This window comes from Columba livia, chromosome 1 (genome assembly GCF_036013475.1).
Source record: "Columba livia isolate bColLiv1 breed racing homer chromosome 1, bColLiv1.pat.W.v2, whole genome shotgun sequence".
NCBI classification, from domain to species: Eukaryota; Metazoa; Chordata; class Aves; order Columbiformes; family Columbidae; genus Columba; species Columba livia.
In genome coordinates this window covers 69,613,242-69,639,477 of record NC_088602.1, presented here as the reverse complement: position 1 = coordinate 69,639,477, position 26,236 = coordinate 69,613,242, and the positions used below count along the sequence as shown (strand labels likewise).

Below are 26,236 nucleotides of genomic sequence, written 5' to 3'. Positions count from 1 at the left end.
TAAAGCATCCAGAAATTAGTTACAAGTATTTGGGGGCTGGAGGTGGGGTGTTTGGGGGGCTCTCTATTTTGCTTCAGTGTGCAGGGGTTCGGTTTTGTTTTTTTAACTAGACACCATTCTGCCAAGCCAAGCAAAATTCAGATTGCAATCCCCATAGTGTGGGCAGTTTTTAACTGAGGACACCTGTAAAAAAAAACAGTATCAGGAACCAGTACTATCAAAGGTCCTTTATTGCAAGTGCTTTTAATAGTCACTAGACCTCTTAAAAGGACACTTGCACAAAACTCATTTAAATCTAACCTAAGTCTGTTCCTAATGACAAGCATGAATTTTTCCCTGATTCTTCTCTTTGACAGCTCCCTGGGGTATGGGGATGGGCTAGGAGGCAATTAATATCCAGTCACTGAAAGTCCCACAACCACTGCATTTGACAGGCTGTAACATGGTTTGCAAAGAAAAAAAAAATCTCTGTTTACTTCAGAGCAAAAATGCCACAGCTCAGTCTGGAGACCAGGTTTGTGCAATATGCAAATGGCCTTCAGAAAGTTTAGAAACTTAGCCAGGTATTTCCCATAAGACAAAACAACTGAGTACACACTTACACATGATGTACTAGAAATGAAATCAATTCATCGATGTTTGAACCAGCACAAAAGACGGGAACATTGTAGGTTAGCCTCTGCAGCAGCTGAATACTCTGAGGAAATAAAAAGTTGTTTATATGTGTCTTTCCTATAGCATCTCACTGAAGAATGTTACAAATTACAAAAGCTGGAACTGACAGGACAAATAACAAGACACCACAACTGAATTAATTTTCAGACCCTGTGGTGTTAACATAACAATTACACAAGCTGCTGTGAGCACATTAAGTGATGTCCTGCCACACTGTTGTACTTATTAAAAGCCCAAACAGATGAATAAGGTTTTATTTTGACAGAGGCATTACCTTTTTAGCCCAGCCAATTCTACCCTTTGCCTCGTCAGCAAGTTCTCCATTCTGTCAATGAGGAAGGGGCTTTGTCCTACTGAAAGATCTACAAGTTTCACTAAAATGCAAAAAGCGCTTTGCAACCTCTTGCAGAAATTATGCTTAGAGCAGGGGTATCAAACCCATTTTCACCAGGGGTCACATCAGCCTCACAGTTGCCTTCAAAGGGCCAAATGTAATTTTAGGACTGTATAAATTTGACTACTCCTGCATTTATACAGTCCTAAAATTACAGTTGGTCCTTTGAAGACAACCGTGAGGCTGATGTGGTCGACAGTGAAAATGAGTTTGACACCCCTGGTGTGGGAGATTTGAGGGATTTTCTTGAAATTAATGGACATTGTATGGAACTGAACAGGCGTCTGAGGCCTACATGTCCAGCAAGAGAACAAGAGTTGAGCAGCCTACATGTCTTACGTGACTTTGTACAACCTTGAGTAAAACAAAAGAAAGACTGTCTAATGAAGAAAGGAGTCAGCAAGTCAGCTATAACAGATACATCTTGCTTAATATTAGAGCTTGTGCAGAAACGTATAATCCAATCACCTATTAGTTTGTGGTGCATGAACAGCAGTTATTGACCAATTACGAGCAGCCTTCTGATGCATGGACAGTGCGTGGACAGGTCAAAAGACACTTAAGGAGAGTTGTAACAAATAATAAAGGGCTTTGCTTAAATTCACATTGGATTGTGTGGAGTCCATGATTTTTCACCTTCGCAAATGGTGACCCCGATGTGAGAGAATTTACAGCGAGGGGACAACTGCTGCTAGGAACGAGCCCCAGCTGGAGTTGGCATGGCTGGACCGTGACTGGGACGTGGTCTGTGGGCTGTGTGCCTTCCAAATGATTGCTGCAGAAGCAACAGAGGAGGAATAGAGGATCCAACATTGATGCAACAGACACCCAAAGAGGTGAGCAGTCAGGGGCAAGAGGAGAAGGGGCAGAATATATCTAAAGAAGAAGAAACAATACTGCGTCTCCTCTCGCATGTCCTCTCTAGGAGAGGGGTGAAAGATGATGAGAGTAACCTCAAAAGACTATTAATTTGGTGCAGGGACAATGGATTTCCTGCCGATCCGTTAGGAGCTTTTCAAATAGAGACTTGGGAAAAAGTGGGAACTGCATTGTGGGAGGTGATCAGTCGTGGTGAAAAAGATATTCTTAGTCTTGTAACCACCTGGCAACTGATAATTACTACATTAAAGCAGTTAAAAGCCAAAAAGACTGTTACACAAGGCACATTTGTGGCATTAAGTCCCACAAAAGAAGAAAAGACTGTTACGAGCCTTAGTGACTCAAAACAGGTATTTCCACCTCAAATACCAATTAAGTTGCAAGTTTTTGCTCGTGATCCAACAAAGTATTCACTCCCAGAGGAAGTGCCGACAGAGGAACAGTCTGCACCTCCTCTGGAAGAAGAATCATTGAAAAAACAGAGCCAGTGTATGAGGACATGGAAATTGATCAAAATGCACCGACCGACTTGATGAAGAAGAAACTATTTTATTCTCCTTTGCCGCTGCCTACACCGCCTACTCCTGAACCTCCAGTTCATCGTGGGTTTCCTGATAAGCCTAAATGGGCCCAAGAGCTTATTTGGAAACTGGAAGGTTTGGAGAGACAACAGATTCAACAAGCTTATTTAGAAGATCAAACGAACAGAGAAGACATGATAATATATAGATTGGAACAGAACATTTCTGATAAGCATTCTGGTGGGGCAGTGGGAGGTATAGGATGTACAGGAGCTGTGGGAGGTGCTGCGGGTGGCAATCCTACCATGAGGTGGCAGGGTGTTATAAAAAATGCATTGCTTGAGGAGGAAGTTTTACTGTCTGCATATCCAGTAATACTGGGGGTACAGGGAATGACAGGAAACAGAAACCTAATTACTGGGCTTCTTTTCCCTGGGAAATAGTTAAGGAGGCAAGGAAATCGGTCAAAGAACATGGAAACACTACAGCCTGGCTTACCATCCCCTAACATGACTCCACAGGAGTGGGATGTGTTAGTAATAGATCTGAAAGACTGTTTCTTTACAATTCCGTTACATGAGGATGATTATGAAAAATTTGCTTTTTCAGTTTGATCAGTCAATAAGCAAGAACCTATGAAAAGATATCATTGGATTGTTTTATCCCAGGGCATGAAAAATTCACCTACTATGTGCCAATCATATGTTGCTTGGGCGTTGGTGCCTCTATGTGACAAACACAGAGACTTAATCATATATCATTACATGGATGATATTTTGATTGCTGGAAAATCGCTACAAATTGAATTGATAGTTGCAAAACTAGAAAAAGAGTTAGGGACCAGAGGTATAAAAATTGCACCAGAAAAAATTCAACACACACAGCCTTGAAAATACTTAGGTTGGGAAATTACTAAAGCTACAGTTCATCCGCAAAAATTTACTATCAGGACTGACATTCAGACCCTAATGATGTTCAAAAAACGATGGCTGATTTGAACTGGATTCGTACCTGTTATGGTATTACAAATGATGATTTACTGCCAATTGCTAAATTACTGCAGGGAGGAGGTGGGGTCAATGCTCCACGTTCAGCAAATGCTGAAGTACAGCAAGCATTAGTGAACACTATGCAAAAAAACTTCCAATCATTATACATACAGATGGGATCCAGAACAAGAAATAGGATTAATGATTATTAATAACTCTGCACACCCTTTTGCTTTGATCATGCAGTGGACAAAAGAATCTGACCCACTCAGAATTTTGGAATGGCTGTTTCTCTCAATTCAACCCAAATGATCAGTAGTTACCAGAATAGAAACATTTGTGCAATTGATAATAAAAGGTCACTCCTGTAGAGTGGAAATTAGCAGAAAAGAACCAGATTATGTAGTCATACCTTTGTCAGCTGAATATTTGCAATGGGCATTACAGAATTCTATAGCTCTACAGTCTGCAGTGTTAGATTACTCAGGACCAATTTGAGTGCATTACCCTCCACATAAGTTTATGGGGCAGTTACGGACATTTCAAATAGAACAGATGCCTCTTTTGTCTATGAATCCAGTAAGAGGCATCATTGTTTTTACAGATGCAGGAGGTCATTCACAGAAAGCTGCAATAACATGACAGAAAAAGGGAGAATGGAAGGATCTTGTGCTAACTGATCTAGAGGGTTCAGTTCAACTCTTAGAACTACAAGCAGTAATTCAAGTCTTTAAGATGTGGGACAAACAACCTGTAAATGTAGTACGCGATTCACTGTATGTTGTAGGGGTTGTATTGCGGTTAGAAAGAGCAGTTTTGAAGAATGTTGACACTTTACTACAGTACAGGCTATAAACACATTGTTATTTTATCACTCATATCAGAAGTCATACAGGAATTGCTAGTAGCTTAGCTGAAAGTAATCAACACACAGATAAATTAGTTGCACCTGCTTGGACAGGTCCTTCTATAGACAGGTTTGCTCAAGCTCGTCGTTCACGTGATTTTTTTCCATCAGTCAGCTAGCATTTTACAGAAACAATTTAATATCCCTGAGACTGATGCAGGAAACATTGTTTTGTCCTGTGCTTATTGTCAAAATTGCTCTGGTGGATTTTCAGGAGGTGTTAACCCATGGGGTCTTGGGCCTTTAGAAGTATGATAAATGGATGTCACACATTTTGCAGAATTCAGACGTCTCAAGTATGTTCATGTTTCAGTTGATGCCTTTTCTCATGTTATCTGGGCTACTGCTCAGGCAGGAGAGTCTAGCAAATACGTCCAAAAACACTTAAGGGCAGCTTTTGTAGCTCTTGGTATCCCAAAAGAAATTAAAACAGATAATGGTCCTGGCTATATTGCTCAGGCTACTAATCAATTTCTATCCTTATGGGGTGTTACCCATATGACAGGGACACTGCATCAACCAACGGGGCAAGCTATTGTGGAACGTACACATCACACCTTACAACAGCTGTTGCAAAAACAAAAAAAGGGGGAGGCTGGCCTAGCACCTCAAGAGTGATTACAAATGATATATGTCATGAACTATCTTAGGCTACCCAGGGGAGAAAAGGCAACCGATGGTAACTCATGGTGCAGGTTTAACAGGAGGTTTAGAGCAAGTCAAAAAGGGACAAGCAAAAGTTTGGGTAAAAAATGGAGTTACAGGACAATGGGAAGGTCCATGGAACTTGGTAACATGGGGACAGACATATGCCTGTGTTGTTACAGGATCAGGATTGAGCTGGGTTCCAGCAAAGTGGATCAAACCCTGGCTAGAAAACACTGCTCAGAGCACAGAAGTTAGAAACAGCAACGAGAAGTGAGAAGCAGAAGCATCGTCATCTAGTGGTGAAACTGATTAGATACCTAACATACATGGGATAATATTACTGCTTTGATTATTCATCCAGAGTTCAATGACGTTATGGATTTTGCAATGCATAGTAGGCATTACTCTAATAGTGCTAAACATAAGCAATGCTTTTTGGCTTCCTTCTCAGCCAAAGACTAACATTTGGATAACTTTAGCCAAAATGATGGGCCAAGACTCAATCTGTTTAGCTACTCCATCTCCGAGCAATCCTATTTCAACATGTTTGGTTGGTGTTCCACTAGATACCTGACCTATACTTGGAAACAAGAAACAATTGGTTGGTGGTAAAAATGTGACAGATAATTGGGACAGCTGGGTTGTAGACCTACCACAAGGAGGTTTGGAACCTCAAGAAATTGAGTTACTAGGATCAGTAAAAATGGATTTCTGTCTATATTTCTATTATTCAGGAAAACACTTCTCTCTCATGCAAGTGGTAAGCACTTCATCATCTGTATATCCCAATCAGAGTTTTTTGTGTAATTATACTAGTCCAAATGTATCTAGGGCTACCAACATTCCTTTGAAATTACCCCCAGGAATTTTTCTAATTTGTGGAGATAGAGCTTGGCAAGGAATTCCTTCCTACATAAAAGGAAGACCATGTTCTTTAGGGAGACTCTATTGACTCCAAATACATCAACCATTTTAATGCATAAGAGAAGAAAAAGAAGCATCCATGCCTATAATAAAGATTGTAAGGATAATATACAATTTTGGGGAAAAGGTGAAACTATAGCATCTTTTATTTTTGCACCTGGAGTTGCAGCAGCACAGGCTTTGACTATGCTTAACAAATTAGGATGCTGGTTAGCAAAACAGACTAACGCTACTTCTTTGGCATTGTCTGGACTTCCAGCAGATACAGATTCAATTAGGCATGCTATGCCTCAAAATCGTGCTGCCATAGATTTTTTATTGTTAGCAAAAGGGCATGGTCATGAAAGCTTTGATGGAATGTGTTGAGTGAATTTGTCTGATCATTCTGAATCAATTCACAAAGCAATTAGAAGGTTAGATGACATGACCAAGAAGTTAACTTATGAAGACTGGGTTTTAGACAAGTGGTTGAATGTTTGGGGTATTACAGGATGGAATAAGGATTTATTGAAAAATGGTCTAATTATATTGATGGTTGTTTTAGTAATGTTAATGCTTATTCCTTGTATCTTACAATGTGTACAACGTACAGTAGAAAAATCCATGAAAGGTCTATGATTGGTTCAAAAACAAAAAGGGGGAATTGTGAGAGATTTGAGGGATTTTCTTGAAGTTAATGGACATAGTATAGAACTGAACAGGCCTCTGAGGACTATGTGTCCAGCAAGAGAGCCTACATGTCTTATGTGACTTTGTATAACCTTGAGTAAAACAAAAGAAAGACTGTCTAGTGAAGAAAGGAGTCAGCAAGTCAGCTATAATATAGATACATTTTGCTTAATATCAGAGCTTGTGCAGAAACGTATAATCCAATCACCTGTTAGTTTGCAGTAGCTATTGACCAATTACAAGCAGCCTTCTGATATGTGGACAGCCAGTGGACAGGTCAAAAGATACTTAAGAAGAGTTGTAACAAGTAATAAACAGCTTCACTTAAATTCACATTGGATTGTGTGGAGTTGATTTTTTGCCCTCGCACCCCTGGCTTAGATGAAAACAAGTTTGCTGTGAAGCCTGCCAGAAGATCTAATTGTAGTTAAGTCCTTCATACAGCATTCTTTCAGTACATAACATAACTGAATTAATATGAAGTTGATGTACACAAATATGACAAAAATCACAGCATAGGATAGCAGCTGAAACAAAATCTCATCATATAACTTACAGGTCTTATCACTGGATCTACTTGGTGACTACAAAAATTTCTCCCACTGACTGGCAAGTCACCTTGATCCCTTTATCTTCTCCTACTCCAAGTGCTTTGACAAACAGACAAAATGTGAGAAAAGTGTCCTTTACTGGATTATTGACTCATTTTGCACAGATCAAGGCCAACAGAACTGTTGGCCAAGTAATTTTCCATTTTCCCTCTCAGAAAAGAGAGAATAGCCAGCAAGTACTTTCTGAAAGCTCAGAACCTCATATGAGAAAGCCTGTGCATATTAAAAAAAAAAAAAAAAAAAAAAAAGTTTTGCCCAGCCTTACTCTGGAGACATTCAAAACCCACGTGGACACCTTCCTGTGTAACCTCATCTAGGTATTCCTGCTCTGGCAGGGGGATTGGACTAGATGATCTTTTCAGGTCCATTCCAATCCCTAACATTCTGTGATTCTGTGTGTAATGCACAGAAAGGACATCTTAACATTGGTAAAGTCAGGCTGTGAGATAATAAGTGTTCACAAAAAATAATTTAAATGCACAACAATAATGTCTGCACTGGGCTCCTACAAGTCAGCTTCCACTGCCACAGCCCCTTGTACTCACTGGCAGACAGCACTGAACAGAGAGCAGGAGGCACATGCACCCTACAGACCTTCCATGAGGACTGGAAGCCACGGCTCTCGTTTCACTCCTTCACAACTGCCTGTCAAAGAATTGATTAGACAAAAGCATCTCCAAGCTTTTGTCATGAACAGTAGGAGAAATAACAAAATACCTCAGCTGGAAAATAACTTCCCAAGCTCTAAAGCAGTGATTTCTTGAAATAACTTCAAAAAGAGGGGATTTTGTTTGACTGGTTTTCTTATGTTGGGTTAGTTTTGTTGGTTTGCTTTTGTTATGTTCAGTTTTTTGCTTTGTTTCAATTAGAGTAGGCAAGAAGCACAAGCAAGATTAAAGACAGAATACAAAGAACTCTATGCAGTTTAAAGTCCTGTCATACAAGCGTCATACAGCAAACAAGACACACAGCTAAGACCAACTCCCTATTTCAGATCGAGCTTCAAAAGAATTATTACATGCACGTGGTATAATAGATACTATATAAGAGTAGACAAATTTAATTAAGCATTAGTTCCTCTTACCTGTAATACAACTGGGTCACTGGGATTCGTAGAGCTTCGATGAACCACGCCTGCCAGCACACTGGTCAGATTGTAGGTATCCTGAAGAGCTTCTCTAGTCTCATTGTCTAAAGCTGGTATTTAAGAATTATTAGCAAAATAACCCTGTCTAATAGCGAGCAAGCTAAGGAGAAGCCAAAGTCTTTGAGCAGTTTTTCATGTATATTTAAGCTTTAAAAGCTTGAAATAAATTCTCTCCATTTCTTGCTTCACACTGTGCTGGGCAAGTGGACTAAAACTGATACCTTGAGAGGGTTATTTAGCAAGAGTTAAATTAAAAAGCCAGTTCTGCTTAGGCAGTCCTAGAAAAGATGTAGCAAACAAGGATGACAGGTAAAGCAACAGATCAGTTGGAGAGCGACTAATTCTTAACATTTTCCAGACCCAACAGGTTGGAAAAGGTAGTTTCAAACCCCAGCAACCAATATAATTTTACAGCAACCGTTTCAAAAACCTACAAGGAAGCTTAAAGAGGCTAAAATCTCCAGGAACCAGAAGAGAGATAAACAAGAGATCATCATGAAGGACTCAAATCTTGAATAATTACTCATATGTGATGAGAAACTAAGTAGGGAAGGGATAAGCTTTTTCCTTGTATAGGTAGCCTACATACATAGGTTATGGTGAGCACAGAGCTCCCTGAACAATGAAGTCCCAATCCTGTGAAATGCAGAAATAATGCACCTCAAGAAACAAGTTAGAAGCAATAGAACATATTTTGTAGTTTGGAAATTTGATGCACACAGGACCAGGCCACTGGAGAGCCCAAACTGCTGCCCAGCAAACACTCCAATGGGAGAGGTAACTGAGGTGATAACAGTTGTTCATGTAACATGGCTTCTCCCTCTCTTTACATCCCCTAGGCAGGTTTATCCATTTCATTAAAAAAGGTAGTCTCTTCAAGCTCCAGAAATCAAGGAAGAAAATTCTGAAAAGCATAGTCATCGCCATTTCACAGATATGACTTAAAATCTGCTTCTCACAATGACTCAAAATCTTATCTGGCCTTGTACATACTGCCAGTTGGCTCAGAACATGCACTCCACTACAAACACTGCCTCTGTCTCACCTTGTGTTTTTTCCAAGAGGTTCATCACCCATGCCACAGAATCAGCATCTGTCTCGCCCTCCCCTTCCCAGACCAAAGATAAAAAGTTCAGATGCAAACCTTACCCAGCTGTGATAGCAAAGTAACCACAGACAAGGTGAGAGATGGATTTGTATTGGCATCGTCAAGGAGTTCTACCAGGCAACTGAGACATTCACTTGGTAGAATCTGGTTTGAAGCAAATAGTCGTGTAAGCTTCAGTCCAGAGATAACCTAAAGGGAGAAAAATAACCTTAATTACTCAACTGCAGCAAAGCATTTAACAAAAAACATCAAAGCACAGGTTTTGCCCTATTTGACAAATTGAGGATGTTAAACACCACTCTAAAAGGACATTCACTGGAAAAAATTGAAAAAAAAAAAAAACTGGTTTTCATTCCCATGGATACATTTCCCTTTCTCTTGGAGAGTACCAAGTTTACATTGTGATCATTTATAACATATTGGAGCTGCCTTTGCTTGCATGCTGACAGCATCCATAGTAACAGCATTCTTCTTAATCTCATAGCTCTAGCAGAGGAATAGTTCCTATTTCTTCACATACTGAACAGAATTAATATCAGGTTACTCTTCCTACATTTAGCATAGATAAATGATAGGGTTTATTTTGAAAGAACCACCAAACAGATTTCTCAACACAAACATTTAATAATCAGCCTTCAGCTCAGCCCAACAGACTGCTTTCCACAGACACAGACAGGAACCCAAAGGTGCATGAAGGACAGGCTGTAACAGGAGCTTTCAGAGTACTCTGTGCTTGAGACAAGAAAATAGAACCTGAGTTCAAGGAAGCCTCTATAAAAAGGTGCTGAAAATGATGCATCTGCCCATCAGCACAGGTAGGCACAAGTTACACTCGAACAACAGAGGAACATAATGTTGGTTTTGCATATCCCTGTATATCTCTTTGCAATAGATACAGGAGAAAGTTCAACTGAACGCTAACTTTTTTATTAATGTTTGAGCAATTAACAAGTAAATCTGTATTGGAGCTAGGTACCTGGCAGATTAAGCAATTCAGTCAACGTGTCAATCTCTCACCACACCATGGTCCCCAGGCCAAGGTTGTACACAAGGCTCTACCTGGAGCTCAGACCCCCTCAGCAGCAAACCCCTTTCATTATGTGTTGCATGAAACTGGCAAACACCTGATACAAGACAAGCTCATCCATCAAACTGCATTTTTAAAGTTGTGGAATTAAACAATCCTTGAGGCTCAGAATTAACAGGAATATGAGAAAAAGTCCCCCAAAGGGCGCACTACGTGCTTCACCTGCGTCCATGTAAACATGTTGCACGTTTCCGTAAGCACACACAAACAGCGTAAACCACTATAACGGAGTACACAGTCGTAGTCCGGAGATGTGGCTGAACACTGAAACGGCCACCAGCTCCTCTGCCAGCCGGGCAGCAGGCGAGTGTCCCCATCTCCAGGCGCTGAGCTCCGGGGGAGGCCGCGGGCCACGCCGGGCCCGCAGCCCCGGGCGCCTGCAGCCAGCCGCGGTGCAGAGTGCCCGGGACCCCGGCGGCTCCATGCCCGCGCTGCGGTCGCCCAGGGCGGGGACCGGAAAAAGCCGCCCGTGCCCACAGGCCCGAAGGGACACCACGGCCACACGAACAGGCCCGGCCGCCCCGCCCCACGCCCGCTGCCGCGCGGGAGCCCCGACCTGGCGCCGCTCTCACCTCCAGGCCGCGCTGCAGCAGCGCCGCATTAGGCGGGGTCTTGGCCGTCCGGTACTGCGTGGCTGCCAGGAGCAGGGACTTCATACAGCCCGAGGCATCCATGGCGCCTCAACCCCGCTCTCAGACCAGGCAGCCACAAGCAACGCTCGGATTTCCCGCCGCCGCCATTTTGAAGGGAGCAGCCACTGAAAGGCAGCGGCCGGAGCCCGCGGGGCTGACGGGAGAGGCCGCGGCGCCGCGTGGCTGCAGGGGGAGGAGCCCCGGCGGATGTCGCTCGGCAGCCGGAATCGCGCGTCTGGGCTGCGGAGCAGGAGGAGCCGCTGCTTTAACACGTAAAAAAACATCCAGGATGTGCCTCCACTTCGGTGGGTGCCTGCGGCTTCAGGGCTCACGTGGGCGAGGTAATGCACGCAGTTCGGAAATGAGAGCTTCTTCCAGCCCCCTCCTCGGGCAGGCAACTTCAGGGGTGAAGATGCTGTGGGATTCCGCATGTGCCCAGAGCCCTGCTCTTCCTTGCTGCTGCCCTCCGGATCCAGGTCAGCCGTTCCTAGCGCATGCACGATTTGAGGTGGGCGGGCGGGCAGCAGGTAGGCTCCCCTCCTGCTGTGCTGCCTGGGTGTCCCTGGCTGCGTGTCTGCCGGGGGCCGGGGAGGCAAGAGCAAGAGGGCCAAGCGGGCGGCAGCCAGTGCAGGCTCCTGAGCCCCAAGGAGAAAAGGCCAAGGGCTTTCGGCGTGCGGTGCCGGGCCAGGTCGGGCGGAGGCGAGAGCGAGAGAGCGAGGCAGGTGCGCGGCGCCGGCGGGCGGGCGGTGGGAAAACCGGGGATCGAACCGGGCAGCCCACACATCTCGGGTCCGGCGACCTGGCCGCTCCCCTAGCGGGATCCCGCGGCCGGAGAACGCACGGCGCCCCCTACGGGCCTCACACCGCTCTGCGCGCCCGCCCACCCGCCTCCGGGGGGCACCCACCGACTCGCTGCCTCCCACCGCCACGCCACGCCACGCCACGCCGACACCGCCCGCCTCACAGCCCCAAATGCTCCTCCCACACACAAACAACAGCCTCTCGTCCCCTTTATTTCCCCCGTCCTCCCCGTCTGTACACCACCTGCAGCGCCGCTACAACCCCACCTGCCCCCCGCCAAAATACATACATGTAGGAAACAATTACTTAGCTAACATAACAGGCTCAGGTAGGATCTTTCAGTAAAGCATATTTTATTAACGATTGTGCAAAACTGGGTGTCCTACCTAATGATCAGCACACGCAATAGGGCAAAAATCCCCTGCTTATATTACTCTATCCGCAGATTCCCTCCCCTGTTCCCCATTGCCTGGGTACCGCAGGGTTTACAGACTGCCTGACACCTGCCTCAGTTTACATGATTCTTTCATCTCATTCAAACAAAACCCTTCCCCTTATCAATCTATGTAAAATATGGATTCTTGGCTCTTTGGCTGCTCTTCCCTCTAGATTAACTTTTTTGAAAATAGAGCAATCAGTTTGCATTCCAGGATTAATTTGAAGAGACTTTGTTTTACATTAAGGATTACAGGCCCTGGTTGTCGTGGGGGATTTTAACTACCCTGATGTCTGCTGGAACTCAGCCAGCCAGCCAGCCACAGTCCAGGAGGTTCCTCCAGTGCATTGATGATAACTTCCTCATGCAAATGGTGGATGAGCCGACTAGGAGAGGAACGCTGCTGGATCTCATCCTCACTAACAAGGAGGGTCTGGTTGAAGCGGTAAAGGTTGAGGGCTGCTTTGGCGGCAGCGACCATGAGATGGTGGAGTTCAGGATCTCATGTAACAGGAACAGAATAGCAAGCAGAATCGCAACCCTGGACTTCAGTAGGGCCAACTTTGGCCTTTTCAAGCAATTGCTAGGGGAAGTCTAGTGGAAAGGGGTACTTGAAGGTAAAGGGCCCAATACAGTTAGTTAGCATTCAGGGATTGCTTCTTCCAAGCTCAAGATCAGAACATCCCAACAGGTAGGAAGTCAAGGAAAGGAACCAGGAGACCTACACGGTTAAACAGGGAACTGCTGGGCAAACTCAAGTGGAAGAGGAGAGTTTACAGATCATGGAAGGAGGGACTGGCCACTTGGGGAGAATATAAGGCTGTTGTCAGAGGGTGTAGGGAGGCAACTAGGAAAGCTAAGGCCTCCTTAGAATTAAACCTTGCGAGAGGGGTCAAGGACAACAGAAAGAGCTTCTTCAGATACATGGCAGATGAAACTAACACCAGAGGCAATGTAGGCCCACTGATGAATGAGGTGGGTGCCCTGGTGACAGAAGATACAGAGAAGGCAGAGTTACTGAATGCCTTCTTTGTCTACTCTGTCAGAGGCTGTTCTGAGGAGCCCCGTACTGCTGAGACCCCAGAGGGAGTCAGGACAATGGAGGAGTCTGCCTTGATTGATGAGGACTGGGTTAAGGACCAGTTAAGCAATCTGGACATCCATAAATCCATGGGTCCTGACGGGATTCAACCCTGGGTGCTGAGGGAGCTGGCTGAAGTCATTGCTAGGCTACTCTCCATCATCTTTGCAAAGTCTTGGGAAACAGGAGAGGTGCCTGAGGACTGGAGGAAAGCAAATGTCACTCCAGTCTTCAAAAAGGGCGAGAAGGAGGACCCAGCTAACTATAAATCAGTCAGCCTCACCTCCATCCCTGGAAAGGTGATGGAACAACTTATCCTTGGTGCCATCTCAAGGCATATCAAAGATAAGAGGGTCATTAGGGGCAGTCAACATGGCTTCACCAAGGGGAAGTCGTGCTTGACCAACCTCAGCCTTTTATGAGGACATAACCAGGTGGCTAGATAATGGCAAAGCAGTGGATGTGGTCTGTCTTAATTTCAGTAAAGCATTTGACACCATCTCCCACAGCATCCTCACAGCTAAACTGAGGGAGTGTGGTCTGGACGATCAGGTAGTGATGTGGACTGTGAACTGGATGAAGGAAAGAAGCCAGAGAGTCATGGTCAATGGGACAGAGTCTAGTTGGAGGCCTGTATCTAGTGGAGTGCCTCAAGAGTCGGTACTGGGACCAGTATTATTCAATATATTCGTCAATGACTTGGATGAGGGAACAGAGTGCATTGTCAGCAAGTTTGCTGATGACACCAAGCTGGGAGGAGTGGCTGACATGCCAGAAGGCTGTGCTGCCATCCAGCGGGACCTGGACAGGCTGGAGAGTTGGGCGGCGAAAAATTTAATTAAATCTAACAAGGGCAAGTGTAGAGTCTTGTATCTGGGCAGGAACAACTCCAGGTTCCAGCATAAGTTGGGGAACGACCTGTTAGAGAGCAGTGTAGGGGAAAGGGACCTGGGGGTCCTGGTAGACAGCAGGATGACCATGAGCCAGCACTGTGCCCCTGTGGCCAGGAAGGCCAATGGCATCCTGGGGTGTATTAGAAGGGGGGTGGTTAGTAGATCGAGAGAGGTTCTCCTTCCCCTCTACTCTGCCCTGATGAGACCACATCTGGAATATTGTGTCCAGTTCTGGGCCCCTCAGTTCAAGAAGGACAGGGAACTGCTGGAGAGAGTCCAGTGCAGGGCAACAAAGATGATTAAGGGAGTGCAGCATCTTCCTTATGACGAAAGGCTGAGGGAGCTGCATCTCTTTAGCTTGGAGCAGAGGATACTGAGGGGTGACCTCATTAATGTTTATAAATATGTAAAGGGTGAGTGTCAGGAGGATGGAGCCAGGCTCTTCTAGGTGACAACCAATGATAGGACAAGGGCAATGGTACAAACTGGAACACAGGAAGTTCCACTTAAATATGAGAAGAAACCTCTTCACAGTGAGGGTAACAGAACACTGGAACAGGCTGCCCGGGGTAGTTCTGGAGTCTCCTACTCTGGAGACATTCAGAACCTGCCCAGACACATTCCTGTGTAACCTCATCCAGGTGTTCCTGCTTCAGCAGGGGGATTGGACTAGATGATCTTTGGACATCCCTTCCAATCCGTAACATTCTGTGATTCTGTGACATAAGGTGCAGAATTTCTGAGTCATCTCCAGTATGTACGGAGACATAAAAATACACATCTTCATAGATGGATGTCAAAACACTGGTATCTGCTGGCATTACTATCTTACTTATCCAAATTAATAAGTCATTCAGGTTTGAAGGGAGTGAAAAAACCTCAAACTCTTCCTGTCTTGAGATGGCATAGCATTCTCTGAAGTATAATACTCACATAGTTCAGCAAAAATAGATCGAAATTAGAACACCTGAATATATAGATACTTTTCCCCCTAATAAAGTTTCACATTTTTCTTTCCCTTTTTTCAGTTATATAAAAAAAACTTTTAAAATTATGCGCACTTTTAAAATAAAAGCACACTGTCAGTAAAGTTGATGGAACTTGCATTTGGTTCTTTTGGGTTTTTTTCCTGTTTACTGAGATGAGCCATCTCACACAACAATACAAGAGCTAGGAGAGGGGTGAGAGAGGAAGTGGTCTAAACTGAATTCTTCCCACTGAACAACATTAAGAGTGAGGAAAAACCTGTGCAAGCATTTGTGAAATAGATTTAATGAAATTTAGCATTCAGCAGGGAAAAATGATAATTAAGTAAGCATTAAACTTTAACTCTCCAGATGTTGTGCTGAGTCTTCACAGCCCATTGTCCTTGAAATTCCTAGAAAGAAAAATAAATCTAATTGGTTTCATGTTCAGTGAATACAGAAGTACATTCTGATGTTTCCATATGCAAGACTTCTAGGTTTTGATTCTGAAAGCACTTTGAGCAGGCTTCCTTAGTCTCTTCGCCAGTCAATCCGTATCATTTGAAGGATTAGATTTTGTTGTTCGAAAGTGTTGTAATGCTCCTTGAAATGAAAAGCAAGCTTTGGACTCCTATCACTTTAGAAAATCAGACAGAAAAGGTCCTTCCCACTAAGTCTGCAAGACAAAGTACAAGGCACATGCTTTTCACTGAAACAAGGAGTCCGGTGCAATAAAGATGGAGAGAAAGATGGAAGAATAAGAAAAAGTTACTGTCCAATTTGCTTCTGATATCATGTTCTCAATAAAATAAGAAGGTGGCTGTCTGCCTCATCTCCCACCACTGTCTGTCAGCTAAAGCAGCACCAAGACACTGGGGAGCAAGAAGGCTGTTCATGGTGGTTCCAGCCCTGTTCTCTCATTAACGCTTCACATACTGCAGAGTCGGACATCAGCTGTGCCAGAAGCCTCTCTAACAATGAGTTGTTGCTTCTACAGTATATTTTTCAGTCCCTTGTAACCTGTCTGCAAGCAATTGAAAAATGAAATGTCACCTCCTGGAGGAGTATTTCTGCTGGTATTCTGCTTGAAATCCATCAGGAACATACAAGTAGATCATGTTTCATCAATTCCCCATATATATATATATATATATATATATATATATATATATATTTAAAGTCTCAATTCTGTGATTCTGCTGATGATTACACTCAAATATGTGCATTAATATTCTTGCTTTTACTCTCAGGCCATATTTTACATTGTTTGTTCTTTTGTTCTGGTCTCAATGAATTTTTCTGAATCTTTCTAGAGTTAGCTGGTTGGGAAATGATTTAATCATTCATAAATATTTCAGACATTTTTACTATTCTGTCTTTTTCTTGATACAGACTCAGAGTTCTTGATATAAAATTTATCAAGAACTTTAGTATTCTGGACCTTGCAGCACTTACCCAGACATAGGTAAATCAAACGCAAATCACACAAAGCAGACTGACCCAGATTCAGATCTCTGCTCTATCTCAGGAGAGCCTTATCAAACAGGCTATGGTGTTCAACACTGTATCACTAAACTACACAAACCTGATAAATTCTTTCCAGCTAAGCTTTTAAAACATAGCACGGACTGCCAAAGTTTCAGTTTTTATTGCACAGGCTTTTTAATGAAAACAATTCCAAACCGTGTAGTTTAAATAAGTCAGTAAGTAAGTCTGAAGCAACGCTAGTTCTTTACCACTTAGCCAAAAAAGTATAACAAAGAGCTGGATGAGGAAAAAACTTAGGAATTATATTAGTATCTTGAGCAGTCAAAACCAGAAAATAATTAAGCAGAAAAAAAAATGAGTTCATTTGCACACAAAAGACACATTGATTTAATTGAGAAAGATTTAGTTTAAACCAGCTGATGATTTTAAGTGAAGTATTTATACCTGGCTCACACATTTCACTTTTAGTCCTTCCTTGAACTCATTGTTCCCTAATAATATGCAAAAGCATATTATGCCACATAAGGCCAGTCAGGACAAAACAAAAACAAACAAAAAAAGGCAAACAAGAACAGAGTTGAATTCATAATCTAGTTTGTAGAAGATTAGTCTTGATTTGGTATTTAGTCAGACGTTTACTAATTAGAAAGGAATTCTATAGCCTTGAAAAGGGAGTAATACAACTAGAAAAAGCACCATGATCGTTAGTATCAGTGCAGCAACTACATGGATTTATACCGCTTTTTATATGGTATCAAAAATAGAAGAACGTGTTATGGTAATTAAAAGTAAATTATACCATGCAAAATGATACAATGCTTATTTGAAAAAATGTTAAGAGCTATGCTGTTCGCCGACTAAGGAGGAGTAGATGTGGTTCTGTGAGAAGAATTAAGATTCTCTGTAGTTGCTATCAAGGACAGGCAATAGCTACAAAATCAGTCTTGCACAGCTGTGTTTTCCTACTAAGGGTACCAGAACCAGCTCACTAACCCAAGGAAACTTGTCTGGTATTCTTGGGACCTGTGTATTTATAGGAGCCTTGGATAACAAAGATTAATCAACTGCCAAAGGTAATAATCTCAGTTAACGAAGTATTAACATAACCATCTCAAAAGCAGAAATTATTTCCTGCAAGTCATGAATTAAAACTTTTCCTCCTCAACTGGCAATTTTTTTAAATGCATGTTGCCATCAATCTACCAAAAAATGTGGTGCAAAAGCATACAGGCATGGAACATGAACCTAATCTGAGACTAAACTGACAGGGGACCAGCTGCGTATTGTGGAGGCTCCATTTCACTGATGGTTAAAAGGAAAGCTGGGCTTGTCCCTCCTCAGGGTTACAAGTATTTGAAGACTTGTAGAATGCATTTGTATCTTGTAAAAAATGCACATATAGAGAGTAAAAGCTATTCTGAAAACTACTAGAAGAAGAAGGGCTGAATAGTTAAGAGCTTTTATGTAGAAAAGAATATTTACATCTACACCTGCACAAAATGGTGGCAAGTCAAGTAGAGATTTCCTGTAGCATTATTTCTATTATTGTTTTAAGAATTTATGACTATAGCATCCTGGTGCAAGTAGTTGCTCTTAACCACATAGTTTTGCTGCAGCTCAATAAAAAAAAAAATAAAAGGAGTATCATCGAAAGATTGTTGTCCTGAATCTTCTTGTAACTTTTCTTGGAGCAATGTAATTCCATAAAATTCAGTAAATATTTCAACAAGAAATATCACAGTTCAGTATTTTTTTATTACCCCTCTTCAGTGTTTGGAACTTAAGTGTTGTTGAAGCACTTACCCTTCCTGGGACAAGTCCAGAGACCAATCAGGAGGTTGATAATGGGAATGGTCAGGTGATGATGTTCTTAATGTAGAGCCTAACTGATATGAGACTGCATGATTCTGGCGTCGAAGCTCCTGTATGGCACGTTCCCTAAATAAACATTATTTTACAGTGAGACAAATAACTTTTCAAAAATCATCAACATTATCTCACAGTCATAACTTTTTTTCTATTTGAGATTGTCAGGTTTTAAATTTTATTTCACTTTAAAAGGAGATGTGTTCATCATATACTCTCTGAAAGAATTTGTGACTCTCTCTGTATTACTCCCTTACTCAGGTTTAGTTCTACATATTCATTGTCTCTCTTTTCCCTACAAGACAGAAGCTAGTCATGGTTACTGCTGGTTAAGCTCTAAAAATTATGAAAACTCCAGCAAGAGCCTAATTTTAAGGTTATTCATAAGTCTGCAACATAAGGACAGTCACTAAAATCAGCAATGATATTAACGTAAGAACAGTGTTGCTTGCGGTATTCTTGTGCTGCTAGAGTCTACCTAAAGTGCTCTGGAGCTGGTGGATATTCAAGAGATGCAGGACACCCCAGTAGGAAAGTTGTAAAAAAAAATGGTAGTTTAGTCATTTTGACTGCAGGAGGTGGGGGCTGGATACCAGATCAATCTGTGACTCCTGCATCTGGGTGTACAGGGAGGAATACATGAGATTTGGAATATTTTGGAGGTACGTACTCATGTGGGATCCTGGTTTCAGGCTGCTAATCGTTTACATAAAGAGAATCTAGTCTGGATTGGACTGGGAAACTACTAGGAAGAGTGGCTACAACAACCCCTGCGTTTCAGTGTAGAACCCCAGTAAAACCTGGACAATGGTTCTTTATAAATGAATGGGTATATTGGGAGGATAGCATTGACCCAGGCTGGAAGAAGGGACTGCATGTTGTCCAAAACCTTGTAAATAAAGGTATAACCAGGACTGCCTCTATGGCATTGAACTGAAACTGACTCCAGTGTGGCTTTGCCATTACCACAGACTTCCCTATGGAGCGGCCCCCTGGAGCAGATCACCCAAACTTGCAGGAGAGGGATCAGATCCAGCACCAGCTCATGGAGCTGAATCTAAAGGCAAGAAAAGGGCTCACTCTAGCAGCAGGAGCCCTGTGAGACAGGAAGAGTCTTCCACCCAGCTACCAACATCTCACAGTCTTGTGCCTGGGGAGGCATCAGATGCTCTGTAAAGACTATGGAACCAGACTTGCCTACACTGACTGCCAGTCTTACTAGCATTATTGCTTTTAAGGGCTTTACTATGCACATGCTGGGAACAGACTTTTTAGCAGGGCCTGTTACAACAGGACGAGGGGTGATGGTTTTAAACTAAAGGAGGGCAGATTCAGGCCAGACATGAGGAAGAAATTTTTTACAATGAGGGTGGTGAAACACTGGCCCAGGTTGCCCAGAGAGGTGGGAGATGCCCCATCCCTGGAGACATTCCAGGCCAGGCTGGACGGGGCTCTGAGCAACCTGATCTAGTTGCAGATGTCCCTGCACATTGCAGGGGCTTGGACTGGATGACCGTTGAAGGTCCCTTCCAACCCAAACTACTCTGTGGTTCTATGATTCAATGCCGTACTGGCTTTAATGGTCAAGATGGTGCTGACAATGGTGAGAAGTCAAGAGCGCATATGCTTGCAGCTCTCACAGGTAATATCCTGCTGTATAATACTGAATTTAGGTACAAATGTAGCAAAACTGTGACCAGTGGGGAAAAGCAACCATGGGCACGTTTTTTATTTGGTAGGAAACTGGGGCAGGGAGAGGTACAAAGGCAGCAAAAAGGAGGGTCAAGAAATAAAAAGCAATAAAAAGATATGCAAGTCATGGGCTTGGGGTTGTCCAGGGGTATCTGACAGTCAGTTCCTGTGCTTGGTCACTGGAGCCACAATAGGGCAGTATATCAAACCTGTTGTCCCACAAGAGTCCAAACTGCTTTTGCAGTCAGGAGGATGGAAGCCATGGGGAGGTGACTGGTACAGAAAAACCCAGACAGATGAATCAAGCCTCCTGGTATCACTGTGTTGGTGCTTATTCAAGGCCTGACAGTGTTAGCACTTCCACCTCCTAATTTCAGGCATTATTTCATTCTGCACCAAGGCAGTAAATCAATATGACTAGCTAAGTCAGTGTTACAAGGATATCATCTACCCACTTGTTTAAATCGACAACAACAAAAACCGGCCAGTATTGAGATCTGCTACTTCCATTATATACTATCTCGATACTGACTTTAATTATAGTATTTTTCTTCTCTGGCTGATTTTCTGGTTTTCACTTGCCAGCACCAGAAAAATAGATTGGCTGTAAGAAGCCAACCTGGAGCTTGAATCCCTTTCCCTGCAAGGAAGACAGATGTCTGCTCTTGTAAAGCAGGAATTTCTGAGTAAAAACAGAAAAGTAAATTCTTGTAACCTTTGTTGGACATTGAAGGGACACTGTTTTGACTTTATTAAAAAGCCAAAAAAAAAAAGAAAAAAGCTCTAGCCTTTCAGACAGCTAAATCTAATATCAGCCTCAGATTTTTATAAGAACATTTCAGTTTTTGCTATCTAATATTTCTGCATATTGTTTTTGCAACTGACTTACAGACTGCATGCTGCTTTCCAAAACAATTTAGATAATTATGTTTGTAATTCTCTTGAAGCAGAAGAGAAATTCTTCTCAAGAATGAAAACTGGCAATCTTTGCCTCAGCATAGGCTCATTCTAATATTTGTTTTGCTAACCAACTGTAAAGTAAGTGTTGATATTGTTGCAATTATAAACAACCACATGAGTAACAAATTATCCTTAACTAGGAGAAGAGATTAAGTAAGGAGGCTGATTCAACCTTCTGCCAATGAACACTTCAAGAACACTTGCAGTCGCTACCAGGGAGCACCCATAGACCATGAAATGGATGCATTCACACAGTGGGAGCAGAGAAACAACAGTCTAAAGAAGAGAGAGTTTATTTTAAAATAAAGGTAATCCCATATTAGCACGCAGTCTGGCTCTTTCTATGCAGCCGAAGAAGCACAAATGATGCCACCTTTTAAATGAATTTGTGTACCTAACACAAAAGTTCAGCAGTTTTTGCCATGACTTAAGAATAAAGGATAATCCAATTTGAAATTGTAACTTACACTGAGACATTCAAGAAATCCATCTTTAAAAGACCTAACACCAGGTATAAAGATGCCCCCTCCAAAACCTATGAGAGCACAGAGTATCAAAGTAATTTGCTACAATTAAACAAGACATCTGATTCTTAAACCTGTGCTATAGTTGCATCGCTCTGCTTCTTTTCGCCATCTCTTTTACAACCTGGATTCTCACTATACATCAAAACAGGTATCCCTATAAATAAGCAAAGACGGACAAGCATCTTCAGGAAAGTGATCCATCTCATCCTAGAACAGGCAACTCCAGAGGGCAGTTTATCTCACTGTATTGTTCCATGTGGTATAAAGGGAATCTAGACAGCTAACTTAGCATGTGTAACAGCTACACAGACTGAATTCAGTGACATGAATAGCTCCTGAACACACAGGAGATGTAGAGTGGCGCAAACCAAAACTTTGCTGTTTATCCTACTAATGAGTCTAAGTCTTGGTACTATTTTGCATTCACACCAACTAGATGCAGGAAGCATAATACAAAAACATGTACTTGCCTTTCAAAGCGCTCAGTCTCCAGCTGTCTTTTGGTGATAGCCAGTTCTGACTCTAGCTGAGCTGCTCTGTTTCTGAGCTGAGTAAAATCTTGACTCTGCACAGCACTGTAAAGTCCATACATTTTAATTAGATAATTAAGGAAGTGGAGCATCTCTCTTATGAGGAAAGGCTGATGCAGCTGGGTCTCTTTAGCTTGGAGAAGAGGAGACTGAGGGCTGACCTCATTAATGTTTTATAAAATGTTCATATATAAAGGGTGAGTGTCACTAGGATGGAGCCAGGCTCTTCTCAGTGACAACCAATGATAGGACAAGAGGTAATGGGTTCAAACTGGAACACAAAAGGTTCCACTTAAATTTGAGAAGAAACTTCTTCTCAGTGAGGGTAACAGACACTGGAACAGGCTGCCCAGGGAGGTTTTGGAGTCTCCTACTCTGGAGAGATTCAAAACCCGCCTGGACGCCTTCCTGTGTAACCTCATCTAGGTGTTCCTCCTCCAGCAGGGGGATTGGACTAGATGATCTTTTGAGCTCCCTTCCAATCCCGAACATACTGTGATTCTGTGAGACAGAAACTATAATCCTCTGAGTATGTTACAAAATACAATTATCCAAAATTAAAAGGGCAGCTATACCATGCAATTGAGATGAAGAACATTTTCTTTGGAGTAAAATATAACACTACACAGAAAAGTCTATCAGGGTATAGCTGAGGAATCAGAAGCAAGTTTTAGTATCTTCTGCTGTTAAAGCAACCAAGGTACTTGAGCCATTTGAAAATGCAGCTAGATATAAAACCATCTGTATGTATATACACTTGCGAAGAATGAAAAAACCTGCAATATTTTCCTGGCCATTTACTCACAGTTTATGTTCTGCTAAAGAAAGCTGTTCCTTGAGAAGCTGTATTTCAGTGTCTTTTTCTTGCTTTGCTCTTTGTGCCTGAAATCCTTTATCATGACTGGACACAAGCAAAGATTCCAGGTGTTTCAAAGTTGCTCTTTCATTTCCCAGTTGCTTTCTCAGCAGCTCTATTTCACAATGGGATGACACACACTTGCTCTGCAGCTAAAAAAAGATTTTAAAGTTTTATCTATCTATTATGGCAACCTCTTTTTTAAAAAAGAGTCTGGGATTAATGACCAAAATTCTCTCTCACTCTAAAATGGATGAAGTCAAAATCTTGTGTCAGATTTATAAATTCACCCAATGTATATATCAGCATACAAATGTACTTGATAGAAATAACAAAATTCTTTTAAATACACGGATCAATGGATACAGACTGTAGACAGAATCATTAAAGGAGGGAAGGTCTACATTTTGTTGAGGCAAGAAACTACTGATTAATCACTTACATGCAGGAAATGACACCTGGTATAACAAACCAATATCTGCACCTCCAGCAGTGTGAGATTACACTTACTTTACTTAAAGGAGCACACAATCTTCCTGTTTTGCCACTGTTAAGTTCTCCCCCACTTTCTGAACAGCAGCAGCCTAGTTCCTTTTGAGTATGTAACAAGCACAGGTAGCCCTCAGTAGCCTATGTGATATTTGGGAAGCAGAGATGATCTACAACAAATATAATAACAACCCCAAACCAGAAGATAATTTATATGTTCACAACGTATTTCCAAAGCCATGCTGTGCATTTCACTTCAAGTTCCTGAGATTTTGAAGTGGGAAGATCTTTGGGACACCTAAAGCGGTGGAAAAAAGGTTGTAAAGCTGGAAGCAAGAAAAGCAGAGACAGGAATATAACAGGTGACAAAGCTCTAGGTATGTTTCAGGTATGCTGTGGAGTTGCACGTGACATTATGACTTCAGTCATTCCAAACATGAGAGCATTTTGTAACTTTTTTTCCTTGAAATATGCTATTATTTTAAAATATTTTTTTCCAAGTGTGACCAATGGAATTCTAGTAATGTTATTAAATAAACTCAAACTCCATACCGTTCATTTTAGCAAACACCTCTAAAATATCAAAAGTGGCATTAAGCATCATTTTAATCAGCTACAGGCTTGGTTTCTTCTCCCAAGTAGCAAGTGATAAGACAAGAGGAAATGGCCTCAAGTTGCACCAGGGGAGGCTTAGATTGGATATTAGGAAAAAATTATTCACGGAAAGGGTTGTCAGGCATTGGAACAGGCTGCCCAGGGAAGTGGTGGAGTCACCATCTCTGAAGGTGTTTAAAAGGGGTTTATATGAGGTTTTTAGGGACATGGTTTAGTGCTAGAGTGAGGTTATGCCTGGACTCGATGATCCTGAGGGTCTCTTGATTCTATGATTCTATGATAATACTACCAGACTATTTCAAGGGTGAACTATGGAAAGAACGATTTCAACTTACTTGCTCCATCTCGGTTTCAAGAGTCTCTATTTTCTCTTTCAACCATTGCTTCTCAGACTCCGCACTGATCAGTGCCATTCTGACAGAGCTACAATCTGTTTCTGCTCGCTGCCATTTCTCTTCCCAACTTTCTCTTTGTTCACAGGCTTTATGATAGTTCTCCAAAAGCTCGCAGTTCTCTCTCTCCTAAGACATAAAGCTTGTTTGTTTAATAACTTACAGTAAGCTTCACAAAATAGGGATATCTATACATCTACATGTATGACATGGCAGTGGATGTTCTCTTTCCATCGAAAACTGCCATTTAGCCAAACTATTGAGAGACTTCTCAGGAACCAGTGTTTTCTTCAAGATGGGCACATTTTAATGCTCACGAGACATCTGTTAAAAATGGCTAAATTAACATTTCAAGTATTAGGTATAGCAATATATCGCAGAAATATTTTTTTTACTATTAATCCTGTATGGTAATAAAGTCAAAAGAGTCCCAAGTCTCTGTACTATTCACTGTCTGAATTCTTACGTTTAATAAACACACAGTGTAATATACTTCCTTAACTGTGTACTGCAAAAACAGTTAAGAAAATGTGTTCAAACTATTAAAAACATGTTAGTAGAAAACAAATAAGTTTTAGCCAGAAGGCAAATTCTTCCATGGAAACGTAGTTGAAATTTCATTTTTTATTAAAACAACAGCTTTTTTTAAAACACGTTTACTCCATATACTCACTTTAGACTTCAGTATACCCTTCAGCCTGACAATATCTGTGTTTGAATCCTGTGCTTTCAACTTCACATCATCAAGCTCATTCTGGTACTTTGCTAGTTTTTTATATAGTACCTATGAAGAAATATTTGTTCCATAAGGTTAAAGTATACTGTTTGTACCTTTACCAAAAAAATAGAATTAGTGTGTATCTAGCATCTATGGCTCTATTAAGTAATTATTTAAATCTAAACCATATATATTTCTATAAATGAAATTTTGCATATGTCAAAAATATTTACATTCTTTGATTTACAAATAATGCTAAATCTTCTAAAAACTAAGAAAAGTGTTAATAAAAGAACATAGCAGTTAAGAAGAAAAAGACTTTTAGCAGACTTTATATAGCAGTTAGGTGGCCATAACAAAATAGCCTGCCCCATTTAAGAAGCAGGGCTGGGAGTCAGTTCCCTCTTTTTTGCATGTCACAGTCTCTTAAAAGCTCACGTTTGAAAAAGAAGACAGATAAAAATAGAATTAACTAATTAAGTGGTTATCTCCTAATCAGAAGAAATAAAGGCACAAGTATTAAGAGAATGCACACAGTTCTGACAAATATTGCTTGAGAAACAGAACAGAGTGAAGAAAAAACCCTGCAGAAAGGCTGTCTTGAACTGCCCTCTTCAGAAACTCTTCCTTTCTTACAAAATTCCTGTGAGAACACTCATCTGCAAGAACCAGTACATGGGGGGCGGGGGGGAAGAAACAGGGTGGTGAGTGGGGGGTGGGAGGGAAGTAGGCTATG

General features: G+C 41.9%; 3 protein-coding genes across 8 annotated transcripts in view; 1 reads left to right on the top strand and 2 right to left on the bottom strand.

Annotated features, from left to right (window-relative positions):
* The window catches only part of CIP2A (cellular inhibitor of PP2A), a 33,956-nt gene extending 22,533 nt beyond the window's left edge, over window positions 1-11,423 (bottom strand). The window contains exons 1-4 of the mRNA XM_005514572.3: window positions 11,132-11,423; window positions 9,514-9,661; window positions 8,302-8,414; window positions 603-697 (exon numbers count right to left, since the gene is read on the bottom strand). Of these exons, the coding sequence (XP_005514629.2) occupies window positions 603-697; window positions 8,302-8,414; window positions 9,514-9,661; window positions 11,132-11,233 (458 nt within the window). The 5' untranslated portion in view covers window positions 11,234-11,423. The remainder of the gene's footprint in view (window positions 1-602; window positions 698-8,301; window positions 8,415-9,513; window positions 9,662-11,131) is intronic.
* A 26-nt stretch (window positions 11,424-11,449) lies between these two features.
* Window positions 11,450-26,236, top strand: part of LIPT1 (lipoyltransferase 1) — a 44,975-nt gene continuing 30,188 nt past the window's right edge. For all 3 annotated transcript variants that reach the window (XR_010469793.1, XM_065049887.1, XM_065049886.1), the window contains exon 1: window positions 11,450-11,667. The gene's annotated coding sequence lies outside the window, so the exon portion shown is untranslated. The remainder of the gene's footprint in view (window positions 11,668-26,236) is intronic.
* The window catches only part of TSGA10 (testis specific 10), a 38,650-nt gene continuing 24,742 nt past the window's right edge, over window positions 12,329-26,236 (bottom strand). For all 4 annotated transcript variants that reach the window (XM_065049878.1, XM_065049876.1, XM_065049877.1 and 1 more), the window contains 6 exons: window positions 25,456-25,566; window positions 24,726-24,911; window positions 23,236-23,438; window positions 22,371-22,475; window positions 18,659-18,793; window positions 12,329-15,780 (listed from right to left, as the gene is read on the bottom strand). In XM_065049878.1, coding sequence (XP_064905950.1) covers window positions 15,756-15,780; window positions 18,659-18,793; window positions 22,371-22,475; window positions 23,236-23,438; window positions 24,726-24,911; window positions 25,456-25,566 — 765 coding nt within the window. In that variant the 3' untranslated portion in view covers window positions 12,329-15,755. The remainder of the gene's footprint in view (window positions 15,781-18,658; window positions 18,794-22,370; window positions 22,476-23,235; window positions 23,439-24,725; window positions 24,912-25,455; window positions 25,567-26,236) is intronic.